Source organism: Sinohyriopsis cumingii, chromosome 7, assembly GCF_028554795.1.
Source record: "Sinohyriopsis cumingii isolate HCF-2022 chromosome 7, ASM2855479v2, whole genome shotgun sequence".
Classification (NCBI taxonomy): Eukaryota; Metazoa; Mollusca; class Bivalvia; order Unionida; family Unionidae; genus Sinohyriopsis; species Sinohyriopsis cumingii.
In genome coordinates, this window is record NC_142967.1 from 48,635,146 (window position 1) to 48,649,291 (window position 14,146).

The window sequence follows — 14,146 nt, forward strand, 5'->3', positions numbered from 1 at the left end:
GGTCAGCTTTGCCCTGTCTGTGTGTGTGTGTGTGTGTGTGTGTGAATGAAAAAGCTTTCAATCATGCATGTTGGTGTACACAATGCTTTCTGTGCTGTATCAACACTTAATTGTTCCTGTGTATATCAATCATTAAACCTTTTCTGTATGATGTTTGTTTCTCAACTGTATTTTATATATTTGCCTCTACATATGTAGATAATAAAGTGCCACAAGTGAGGTTAGTTTCGGTACTAATTGTGTTACCATCATCACATAAGACTATTATTATTATTACAAAATGCAAAGAGAAATTAACATTGAACGAAAGGTGGAAAACAAAGAGAAACGCGTGAAATTAATATGTAAAAATCAGGCGTGGATATGAGTTACGCGATCAGTGAAGTATGCATTAATAACAATAATAATAATGATAATAATAAACTATCTTTAACGAGGATAACACATTTGATCATGGCTGACCCATCTGCCATGTGGTCCTCAGCTTTTGTAATCGGCTATGTTAAAAAAAAAATATTTAAATATTTAAAACAAAATAAGAAAGAAAAAAAAAATACACAAAATAAAAATAGAAAATCTTGCACATAACCAGGTATCGTCGCACACTCATTCGATGTGTGACTATACTGGGAAACATATAAACATGAACAATATTCAATGCACAGGTACATACATTTCAGCATGTCTTACTACATATATATATATATATATATATATATATATATATATATATATATATATATATATATATATATATATAGAATAAGATCTGGATGTATCAATTATGGATATGATTATAAAGTTTTCTATTCAGAGCTTTTAGTATGTCATTCCAGGTGGTCTAGAAAGAATTTCTTTAGTGATGTTTTAAAAGAAGCAAGGGAAGTTGAATTACGTATCCTCATTGGTAAGGAATTCCATACAGTAGGTGCTGATACATAAATGAGCTTTTATAATGATTGGTTTTCGACCAAGGAATCTGGAAATCGTTGTTGAGATTACGCTCAGTATTCGATGATCTTAGTTCAATTATGTTAGAGATATAATCTGGAGAAAGACCGTTTAAAGACTTGTATGTCATGATTCCTTTAAAATAAAGAATATGTTTTTGTATAGGTATCCATTTCATACGTGAAAACAAAACATTTGAGGGAGTCATAACAGAAAGTTTCAGTATTATTTGGGCTGCCCATTTCTGGAGTCTATAAATTCTGGACAGATTATAATTTGATGTGTTTCCCCATATGGTACAGCCGTAATCTATCAGTGGTAGTATATAACCCGAAAAATAAATTTCAAGTGATTGTGGAGGTAGAAACTTCGAAAGCAATTTTAACAGAGTTATTCTTTTGACTACCATTGCACATAGGTGATCGATATGCGCATTCCTGCTCAGGTGTTGATCAATGTAGATACCAAGAAGTTTTTGATTTTTGACAATAGATACGTCTAAGCCATTTTGAGTTAGAAGTAAATCCATGTTAGTAGACAGACTCTGCCTTGTTCCAGTTGTCATACATTTCGTTTTAGAGATGTTAATAAGCATTTTGTTTTGATGAAACTAAACTGATATATTGTTGAGGTCGATTTGAAGTTTATTTTTAATGGAGTCTAAAGATTTACCAGATAAATGCAATGTAGAATCATTGAATGAACGATGGGATATAGAATATGAGGGCGATTATTGACTGGGAAGGCAATGTACAGTGTGAAAGAGGTAAAGTATGTGGTGGGGAATTATGATTTGTTATAGGCTGCTATCAATTACTAGTTCGAAGTTATATATGAAACATTTTGCTCGAATGTGTGCATGTACAACTCTCTATTACTTCACAAGTAAAACCAATTAACATTCCTTGCGCAGTAATAAATTAGAAAGAACAATTCACCTCTCTGATAACCTCTCGGCTTATTTATTTGTTCGTCTGAACCCAATGACACTGCTCTCTATGTTAGCAAGAAAGCGGGAGGAAACCTACATCACAGTTATAACAAAGATGTAGTTGGATCATCTCAGTTATAAGTAATCATGTGAGTGCACCTCTCTCTCTCTCTCTGACTGTACAGACATACAAATGTACGTACGTACGTACATGCATACATACATACATACATATTATTTCATTTTATTTTACTGTAATTTTATGATGTTTGGTTTGCTTGTTTGTTTTTCTTTCTCCATCCGATGTGATACCTTGTGTTGATGTAGCATGACGTCATGACCATGGTAACCTCACTGTACTGTCATTACTCGTGACCAAACACAGTACGTGACATACTTGTACTCGATTCAAGAACATTTTATTCTGAATGGAATAAAATAGAATAGTTGTATTTTTTGAAGACTCGGAAATATATATTGGTGCTTTGTAAAAACGACTCAATATGTGATCTACATTCAACATGTAATACAATAATTATTATTACCATGAGCAATGAACAACTATATGTTCAGCAATGCTTGTAATTGTATGAACTTGCATACAGCGTTGTATTTACAATCGTGATAAAATTAATACCTTTGCTTCAAAGACTTATGTCTTTACAGTGTCAGCTTTGAGATATATATAAAAAAATCTGATATTAAGTTTTGTGAATAAGTTTTTATTCTTCTTGCATAACATACCATCTTGAACTGGACCACATGCCAAACATTTTGATTTATATGTAGACTTACTTCTTCGCTTATCATTATATACCTCTTTTACTTTTGCACTGTTGATAGCTTCGTATTGTTATTTTTATTAGTAGTGGTATATTTTAGGTCGCACATACCAATAACAAATTCCGAAGATACAGACGACACGACGACTCGCTCCCTCCCTCCCTCTCTCTCACTGTACACACAGGGGCTTGTATCGTTGCTTACAATTGACCTATCATACATGTACTATATAATAACTACTAGTTATTGTATAGTACATGTATGACAGGTCAATTGTAAGAACGATACGAGCCCTGTGACTGTACATCCATCTATCCATCCGTCCCTCAATGCATCCATCGCGTGTATCATTTCATTTTATTTTACTGTATTTAATACCTTAATTGGCGTTGATGATGGGAAATAGTTTAGCTTTCATTCTGTGAAATGAATACGAGTTTGTGATTGTTGAAGGTGTGGAAGCGTTAACACTGTTCTACCAATGAATAAAATTAACGTCCTATTTACGTCATTGGAAAGGTAGCATAATTGCTACACAAATTATAAAAATTGCTGAAATTCCTTTACTCTCAACAGAGTAGTACTCTCCGATGAATACTAACAGTTTTCTGCAACTTGTATTCATATGCAGTATGCTTCTTTATTTGTTAGGTCAGAAAGTTAGAAGGCTTTCAAGGAAAAGAAGTTTAAAAAAACGTACGTAATTGGAATTTGTACTTCATACTACCCTGACGGATATCGGAAAATGTCCCGTCTTCCTATCAGTCCAGCAAAAACTAGTCGCCATTTTTGTTCCCCAGGTTTGCAGACAGAATACTTATTGAGCAACCATGTAAGTTTTTAATAAATAGCCTTTGATGTATAAAGCAGTAAGAATGCTCGCTCTGTCTATAATACTTTTTGGGTTTAGCTCACGACATATAGCCTATATTTTAATTATTGTTATAATGCTGATTTCTGAATTTTATGGATTTAAATCTTAGAAAAGGTTGTTCTATCCCAGCTTGTATCTCATCTAAATTCAAACAGTCTTTTTTAGCAATGTACAATCTGCATATCGCCCTTGCCACAGTACTGAAACTACTCTTCTAAAAGTAGTTAATGACATTCTTTCTGCGTTGGATAGCGGAAAGATTACACATTTGACACAACAGACCATGATATATTACTTCACCGTCTCCAGCATGTATTTGGCATTCATAGGACACAAACTGTATGTGCAAATGGAATACACTCCAGCACAGTTGATCTATGTTGTGGTGTTCCACAGGGGTCTGTTCTTGGACCTGTTCTCTTCATTCTGTACACACAGCCGCTCTCAAGTGTCATAGATCATCATCCAGTGTCTCACCAATTGTACGCTGATGACACCCAAATATACAAATCTAGCCACCCAACTGAAGTTGATGCTACCATCCAAGATGTAGAGAGGTGCATTTCTGATGTGAAATCATGGATGACATGCAACAAGCTGCAGATGAATGATGATAAAACTGAGGCCATTCTGATCACAACAAAAAGACTTTCTTATTCACACGCTTTACTTCAAACAATAAATATCAGCAACGCCAACATTAAATTCACACAATCAGTACAAAACCTAGGTGTTACTCTGGACAGTACTCTCACATTGTACCAACATGTCATGAACATATGCAAGGCTGAATATCTTGAGCTGAGACGCATCAGCTCAATTCGCAAATATCTTTCAGTTGATGCCACTAAAACACTTGTGCGTTCATTAGTACTTTCAAGACTGGACTATTGTAACTCAATTCTGTCTGGTTCATCTCAATATCTACTCCAGAAACTTCAAAACACAGCTGCTCGGATCATACTGAGGATACCACGATCAGAGCACACCTCCCCGCTGCTCTGTACCCTACACTAGTTATCTATTCGATCCAGAATCAAACACAAAATTTGTTCTCTGTGCTACGTTTCACTGTCGGACTCTAGTTCAACATACCTATCCGATCTCACCCATGTTTACACACCAGCAAGATACTTACGCTCCTCTTCTGACAATCGTATACTCATTATTCCCACTATGAAAACAAATTCATATGGACAGCGTTCTTTTGCATACCAAGGCCCAACAACGTGGAATGAATTGCATACTGAACTTAGACACAAAGACACAGTGATCACATTCAAGAGGACTCTCAAAACTCACTTATTTTGACTGCAAGAACAAACTTAAAGACCTAATAATGTTTCCTACCTGAAATATTCTCAGCATGTTTTTTATTTTTTAATGTTTTTCTAATTTCATGGTGTTTGTTTTTTGTAATAATATTATTATATGTTTTTTATGTTATAGGTGTTGTCTAATGTTGTAAAGGGCTTAGAGCTTCTAAAGATTAGGCGCTATACGAAGTCCTCATTATTATTATTATTATTATTATTATTATTATTTGCTTTAACATTGCCACACCGATAACTTTAATAAGAGGTTCTTTCGTTTAATTATTTATGATACATAAGCTATACAAATTTCGCATGGAATATATTCTTTATTTTGATTTCAGTGAACTTTGTCTTGCACTACGCTGAGAAAAACTTCACGTACTTTCATTTTTTAAGTCTTTGGTATGACTCGTCCGGAATGACATCAAAGAGATGACCCACCATTCACAGTATACATCATGTGAAATTGATTGTTCATGTAGACTTTCATGAATAAATATGATAATAAATACAGATTTCTGAACTTAACATTTGTTTCCATGATATGTCATTTTCCTCCATTTACAGTCGTTATATTTTTGCATGTTCCGAAACAACAGACCTAATTCAATCATAACGACCACCACGAACATACCTTAGACTCTTTCCGTAATTTTATAGTTTTCAAAGAGCCATTTGTTAAAGAGCTATATGTTAGAAGAAGGATTCTTCAAATATAATTCAAAATGTCCGCCAGCGCTTAACAGGCTTGAGGAAGCTGCTCTGGGCTTTGTGCCGTTTCTCATATCATATGTAATTCTTGATAGTGTTCATCTACATTGGTGGTTTAGTCATGCATTGGTTGTTCTGTTGTTGTGTGTTTCTTCATTTGCTAGGCTTCTTTGGGGTGGGTGGGGAAAAACTGTTAGATTTCTTAGTCGATTTCAACCACTCATACTACAACCGTCTTTCGCTTCAAACATAACGTCATCACGTTATACTTGCCAGTCCACCCATTTATGGACCCACTTTAACTGCACTAAATAGCAAGTCCGTGGCGCGCGATACTACATTGTGCACTAAACTTATCAACCTGGGACTACATTCAACTTTACTTAAAAAGGGAACAGCAGTGAAAACAAGATACGTTGTCAGGCGATAAGCCAAAGTGGGTGGATCTAACACCCTCCGGTTACTCCATGAAGCCGTTTCCACGCCAATCCTCGGGAGATGGAATTGCTGCCATCGCAAAGAACTCCATAATTCACCGTTTTCAAGACACTACAGCTATCAATTTCGAACACACATAGTTTAAACTGGTTCAAACTTCATTCACAATGGAACAAAGGTCACTCCATTTTTCTGCCTCGACCGCCCTCCTCCTCGTAAAAACAACAAACGTGACTGAATTTTTGTTTTTGGAGCAGTTTTCTACCTCCTGTAGTATGGAAGTTTGATAGTAGAAACCTGATCATTCTTGGACATTTCAATGTTCACTTTCACTGTCCTGGAAATCCATACACGTCAAAATGCCTAGATTGTATTCACATTTTTCAACCTCAGACAGTCGGATATCCCGATTTTTCATTCCAATCATTATTACCTGATTTGCCACACACTGTTGGCTACAGACAAATAACACACTTCGACAAATGAAAATACACGTTCGTAGGTATGTAGAGGTTGTTAAACCAGAAAGAATGTCTCTGAGTTAGTCGTTAAATATTTTAAAATGTATCCTGTTTTGAAAGTACACTCTTTGCAAAGTTCGTAAATATAACAGACAAAGCAAAACATATTGTTTATGGAATAATACAGAAATAGTCTGTTGACTACTTTCTGCAAGAATAATTGAAAAGAGATTATGCTCTTTAAGGCCTGAAGTAACCTTCCTAAATTGGAGATTTAAGTAACATCACCTGTTATAGTTTCAGCTTTTGTGTCTTTTGAGACTCTCTCTCTCTCTCTCTCTCTCTCTCTCTCTCTCTCTCTATATATATATATATATATATATATATATATATATATATATGGGGGGGCGTGCTAACAGAGATACTGTTATGTACGTGATTAGAGAACTGGATCCTATCGGAGCTAACCTTCGAATATAATTGCCTTGGTCTCTTGGCTCTCCGCATGTATCAGCATAGATACGATCGTGGTAAGTTTTTGGAAAGTCATGGGCAGAGCGAGTCATACCTTTACCATTGTTTGGTGTCATTGCAGGCTATCAGGTATTGCTTTATGCCAATATTACAAGAAGAACTGGACTGTTACTGGAAAGATGGAAAAACCACAACATTTCACGCAGTAGACAAGCAGTCTGTCCAAATGGCAGACCTATTGTTCTACACTTGCTTCCCGAAGAAACTGGTAATTGTTTTTAGGCACACAATGATTAACAGTGTTTTGCTGTATTGTATACATGTTGTGTACAGTACAATCCCGACACACATGTATATTGCGTTCCTGAGAAACCTCGTGTATGTCGAATTCGCACGACTCGATTTGAATTTTTTTCTCTCATAGGAAATAATAGAAAAATTAGGGTTTGCGTTGCTTAGACTTACATATATGACACCAAAGGTACCAACAATAAAACCTTTTCTACAAATACTTTATTGTCTCAGTTTGCGCATCTCGTAAGGCGTTCGCGTATATAACCGAATGACGCATAAAATATTGCTTTTGGAATAATACAGAAATACAGAGGTGCATTTTCTGCTGGGGTGTTCACATTAATTCGCGTCAACGCGAAACATGGTTAAATCAAGTACGTGTAAGTTGGGAGCTAACTGTATTACGGGTATTTTGGTTATAGTTTATAGGTATTGACTAACCGTTGTTAGTGAAATGTGGCAAAGCTATTTCAGTTCTAACTTTGTGCGTGATTTGTTATGAGGTTTACATTTTAAGTTGTCTCTAGAAATAATACATGCAAGTCAAAGCAGTTAATACAAAATGGATTCATAGCTTGCATGCGCCTTCGAGAAAAGGAATTTATTTTAGTGTGTCTGATAGGGAGGTAAATATACATGTCTTATGTGAGAAATATAACATTATGTTATTCTTTCCCTTTGGTTTACAAATGCATTATGGTTGAATTGAAGTCCTTATGTAATTCCGGTTATTAATGAATATTGTGCTATAAAAGAAACCATGTAACATGATATTTGATACCATGTATCATTAAAAAGTAGTTGCGTCTTTCTCTAGAAACTCTGAGTATCCGACTTATACAGATTGAAGAAGTGAAATGAATTAATAGTGAAAAGTGAAATGCCAGAGGTTCCAGAGGTCCAATAGGTGTCACTGCAAAATACCCGTATACAAACATTAGGTTTAAGTTGCTTGCCGTGTTCGTTCATCGTCTTATTCGTGCACATGTTGAATGTTATTTTTTCCACACATTGGTGATTGTGTGATTCGACAGTGGTATATTTGTATTGGTCCTGCAAAAAATGTCAGCGTTTCTTGGATTCAGTTACAGTATTCATTGCCATCCTTATACGAAAATACACATTGGTTTGTAAGAAATAAAAGATCATAGTGAAAAAGTCTAGGGTGCTACTGTCAGGTTGTTATTCCTATATTGAACACATTAAATTAAATTCTCTGAAGACAAAAAATCAGTGAAAGATACCATTTTCATTTTTGCATGATAAGCCAATAAAATAAAAGCAGGCTTACTTATATAACCAGATATATACTGACAAATTTATTTTTAATATATGCAGGTTTCACAGATTGTCAAGACGACAAAGACTTCGCATTTTTTCAATGTCGAGAACCAAGCAGAAGTGAATCACCAGAATTGACTTGCGTGATCGTAGTGTGTTTAACAGAATTGGCTGGATTGATGCGCAGTAATGGAAAGATGCATTGCAACAGTACTTTAATATCCTGGAAATGAGTATTTACCAACATTTTCAATGTGTACTTGAAACGATGAAAACTACTTTCCATTCCTCAGTCCATGCTTTAGAGTATTCTGCAGATCAAATGTATTGTCATATACAATCATCTGATTCAATGTTCTTGAAATACAAACAGTCTTAAGAATTACAGCCGCTGTTTTCTTACTTTGAGATAAAAAAATGTACAGCTTGTTCAGTTTGCTGGAATGGGCATTTCAATTTACATTGCTTGAATTTATGGTCGCAAAACAAGAAGCATGATAAAGATTATTTTGTATATCTTCTTTCTCTTAACGACCTAAGGTATCGTGCAAATCTTCTTGCTACTGTTGCGTGTGTGGTTTATTACTTTCACTATCTGGTCAAGAGGTTTGACACTTTGGTCTTCATTACATATTCTAAAAACTCTTGATCCAGTTCACGTCTTGTTCGGAATGTAGCATCTCGAGACATGTCCCCAGAAAGGGGTCATACGGTCAAGAGGTATTCTTTACACTTTTTAACTAATGTTCCTGACACTTTTCAACTAATCATATATTTCACCAGTTGCATATTTGATAATGTTTAGCAAATGTATTCCATTACAGGAATATCACATGATCATAAAATTTTCCTCAGTATCGTTCCGTCACTTCGGTTATTCCCCAACATGGAGTAACTGTGCCATGAATTAACCTCAACTGCAAGGTTCATTAAAGGTGCGTTTGTCAGTACGAATAAAGTGGTGCTGAAGTAACTATCTCTGTTTGACGTGTTTCATTTGGCTTCAGTATCTACACTCAGTTTAAGTTCATATGTGTCAACGAAAGAAAGACTCGAATTTGCAAATAAGGGGCCTGAGTGGGTCTGATATCGCTAACATTGCTTATGTTGGTCTGTAATGTTAAATACACATTGGGAGCAGGCAAAACTATTTTCACTGAGTAACAGGTTAGTGAGTATGTTATAAACTATTGATGTTGCTGGTAATCCCTAAAACAGGAAGCAACAATGCACGCAATTCTTCATGAATAAAGGGAGGATAGATTTTATTACAAATTATATTAAGGTATTCCAGATTTTATCATACACAAACGAAATAAAGAACGCAAACTAAATTGGGTACGACTAACCCATAACGAATGAACACAAGGTTCTACAGGTCTTTCCTAGGGAAGCGAATCGACTAAAACAAAAATACGAAACTTAAATATAGAATCATTTGCATCACACACGTACTTGATGACAATAACAACGTCACAATACTTATGATATTCAATGATTTTAATAAATGATAGCATGTTTAGGCTGCAAGCTCAATAAAAAGAGTATTTCCACAGCAACGTGATAAACGCAATTAAAGGTGATATTATTACGATATGAAGGCCTTGCAAGTATGAATTATTGTTATGGCCAACAGATTACAAAAACAAAGTCACAAATTTGTACATGTACAAATTTTGCTAAATCGTGTTAATGCCAGTGTACATCTAAAAGTTGAAAAACGTATGCACACATTTTGCTAAAATGCGTACATGACGGGTCTACACATAAAAAATAAATGCCGCGAGCTTTTTAATCACTGTCCCGTGCAATACAGTTTGTCTTGTTTATGTTACAGAAAAGGAATGAAGTTGCATGAAACCTTCACTTCTGCAATGCAATAATAGAGTTAAATATGGAGTATCAGGACCAACCAGGGACGTTGATTTCGTATGTATATTCTGTTGTCCAGATGATCTAATTTTCTCAAAATGGAGTGGAGGTATTTCATTTGTTCTGTATAATGGTGGTGCCTCGATCGGCAAGTAAGTTCCATTATTGCAGAAGATTGGCTGCCCCCCACGTCTGCTTGCTGTCATCATGTCGTTCCACGAGAACATGCACAGCACAGTGTGCTTCAATGGCGCAACATCTGAAGCATTCCCAGTCATCAGCGGAGTCAAACAAGGCTGTGTCATTGCGCCGACGCTCTTTGCCATCTTCTTCTCCATGCTTCTCTAGTATGCATTCAAGGACTGCAGCGATGGAGTGTACATCCATACCAGGGCTGACGGCAAGCTGTTCAACATCGCCCGTCTCCGTTCTAAGACTAAAGCACAGAGGTACTCATCCGTGAATTGCTCTGCCCCGACGATGCAGCCTTGACATCACACACGGAAGATGGACTGCAGCAGCTGGTATGCCGCCTCTCCCATGCTTGTAAGGAATTTTGACTGACCATCAGTTTGAAGAAAACGAACGTCATGGCGCAGGACGCAGACTCCCCTCCCTCTGTCACCATCGATGGGTACAACTTGGAAGTTGTCGAGAACTTCACATACCTCGGGTCTAACAATCTCCAGCTCACTCTCCATTGATTCTGAGGTGAATGACAGGATTGCCAAGGCAGCAGCAGTGATGGCCAGACTTATCCAGAGAGTCTGGAACAACCCCAACCTCACAGAGAAGACCAAACTGCGTGTCTACCAAGCCTGCGTACTCAGCTCACTTCTCTACAGCAGCGAAACATGGACCACCTATGCAAGACACGAGAGGAAACTCAACAGCTTCCACCTGAGATGTCTGCTCCGCATTCTGCACATCCAGTGGCAGGACAAAGTACCCAGCACAGAGGTTCTAGAACGCGCCAACATGAACAGCATGTTCTCCATTCTCAGCGAGAGGCGCCTTCGCTGGCTTGGCCATGTCAAAAGAATGGACCCAGGTCGCATTCCCAAGGACCTGTTATATGGGGAGTTAGCAGAAGGTGCACGACCAACTGGACGACCACATCTGTGCTACAAAGATGTTTGCAAGAAGGATATGAAGACGGCAAACATCAGTGTCAACGACTGGGAGAGCTGTGTAAACAACCGTTTCAGCTGGCGCCTAACTGTCAGGCAGGGAGTTCAAAACGCAGAGGAAGAGAGAAGAATAAAACAAGCTGAAAAGAGAGCTAGAAAGAAGGATAGACAAAAGCTTACTTTGGAGCTACGCCATCGTCTCCCGTAGACGGACGGATGCCAACAAGACAAGACGACATTGTAATAAAAGCACATAAAAATCCACCTATTAGGCATCCGTACAATCGACATTTCTCTCTCTCTCTCTCTCTGTATTCATTGTACAGGATGTAATAAATATATTCATGCTTTACTCTTTGTAGCTAGCGCTATCACTTTCTCTTCATATGTTCTCATCACTTAGGCACATTATACTTTTTGACTTGCGTTATAAAAGTATAATGTACCTACATGAGGAGCATTCTTATCGAGGATAGAAAACGCCAGAAGAAATAAAGTAGAACTATAACATGTATTTCCTGTTTTCAGGATATATATATATATATATATATATATATATATATATATATATATATATATATATATATATATATATATATATATATATATATATATAGACAGAGACAAAGTGGGATACAGAGATAGTAAAATATTGATTATAAAGATCCGGATTATTTGCACGTGTGGACAACTATCGTCAACATGTCAGGCAACACCTATATAATATATAGAATCCTTGCATATACACTTTGTTATGAATAAAATTTATAATCTGTAAGTGACAGAGACAATAGCAGATGTGAAAATTTCTAAGTTCTTCTATTCAGATTTGCTAATTATCGGAAAGTTTGTGCCGAGGGAGTTAGACGGACAAAGGATCCAGCTAGTTCCTAAATCGAACAATGTCTGCATGTCTTTAATTGTAAGAAACTGTGTCATAAACAAATTTGAAAACGGCGCCATGACTACGCAAACTGGTGTATTGACCTTGTGACCCACTTCAGTCAGCGCCTCGGCTTACGGAGCATTAATGTGCAAAATAGGAACATTGACACTCTAATTTTGTTCCGGTAAATTCAACTTTGAAATAACTCATTGATCAGCTTCCCGATTAAAAATCTAGTGATCTCATGACAATATTTCTGACTTCCTGTTAAACTAACACATTTTTCTATACATGTACCGGCACATGGACTTATTCACTTTCGGTGTTGTGCTGAGCCTGAAAACAGAAAATTGAGCTGCTATGTTTTAAAATTATTAAGACAACTGAAGAGGAATTTCTGAGGGTGAACAGTTTCATGAGACGTAAGATATCGTAAAAATGCATCTTCTTCTGATAATCATGCACTGGTTTTGTGGTTATAACATGTTCGGTTTTGATCGACAACATTAAATGGTTATATTCAATATGTTGCGCGCATGCAAGCATTTATGTAAAAATCCCATTCAGTATCACCTTAACTTGGTGTCATTCAGTGCTACTTTCTTTTCGTATTTTTTTATTTAAAAAATGATTCGTTTCATCACTTTATCTCGAACTGACTAAATGGAAAATTAGTAATAGTAAGGTAAGATCCGTTTGGGGTAGCATTTAATTTAGGATATTGAATGCACTTTAAGATGATAGATCGATGAGTTTGGAATATGTGAAATAGTATTATCTAAAACGTTTTAGCGATTGAATATATAAATATAAATACACAAATTATGCAATTACTTTCATCCAAAGCATACATATCTTCCCTGACCGGAACTCGTGAACTTGCTACCTATCACTGTTTACGTTACTTAGAAATATATTGCATCATATAATTGTTGTATACAGAGCCGGAAGTAGTGAATGGGGGCACCCTACCGACAATGGGAATTACCATTAAAAACACCCCTGGGGCACTCTACCGACAATGGAAATTTAACATGGCGAAAAATCGTGGGGCACTCTACCGACAAGGGGATTTAACATGGGAATAAATCGTGGGTCACTCTACCGACAAGGGGAATTTAACATGGGGAATAGAGTTTGGGCTTGTTTAGGGACAAGGGGAATTTAACATGGGATTTTTTTTAAATTTAAAAAAAAATTTTTTAAAAAAGGGTAGGCAATTCAAAAGGCTATCTCTTTTCGAGAAATATGGCTGGCCCTGAAAAGGGCCTTTGGGTTTTCTTCTTCTTCTAATTTCTTCTTTTCCTCCACCAAGTTCTTATTTTATCTCCTACACTCTTCTTCTCTTTCTTTTTTTTCTTCTCCTCTTCTTTCTTCTTCTCTTCCTCCTCTTCTTTCTTCCTCTTTTCATTTTCTTCTTCTTTTTCAATTTTTTCATTCCATTCTCTCATCCTTATCCTTTCCTCTTCATCCTCCTTTTCCTCCTTGATTTCTTTCAACAGATCACTAATGATTACCTTCATTTTTCTTAAATTTTTTATCTCCATCTTCACTCTATGGGGACTATATGAGTAGTGATCCTCGTTTAGGTTAACCAACATTTGCTCAAACATTCCTAAATTGTCCATGACGTTTTGCAATTTTTCCATTTTGTTAAGGTGGTTTCACGCCATCTTCTTTGTATTCTTTGCAGAATGGTTTGAACAACTAATACTGTGGGTTCTTATACGAAAAGCGCGAACGT

General features: G+C 36.4%; 1 protein-coding gene across 2 annotated transcripts; it reads left to right on the forward strand.

Annotated features, from left to right (window-relative positions):
* The first annotated feature begins 1,823 nt into the window (after positions 1-1,823).
* Positions 1,824-8,867, forward strand: LOC149795173 (uncharacterized). 2 transcript variants are annotated; one of them, XM_089964046.1, is made up of 4 exons: positions 1,824-2,031; positions 3,317-3,497; positions 7,061-7,207; positions 8,572-8,867. In XM_089964046.1, the coding sequence occupies exons 2-4, from the start codon at positions 3,411-3,413 to the stop codon at positions 8,650-8,652; spliced, it is 315 nt and encodes a 104-aa protein (XP_089820172.1). In that variant the 5' UTR covers positions 1,824-2,031; positions 3,317-3,410; the 3' UTR covers positions 8,653-8,867. The 2 variants fall into 2 exon arrangements, 1 of the variants encoding a protein (XP_089820172.1); XR_016422091.1 differs by lacking the exons at positions 7,061-7,207; positions 8,572-8,867 and adding an exon at positions 5,197-5,370 and having other exon boundaries at positions 1,832-2,031.
* Positions 8,868-14,146: the final 5,279 nt, after the last annotated feature.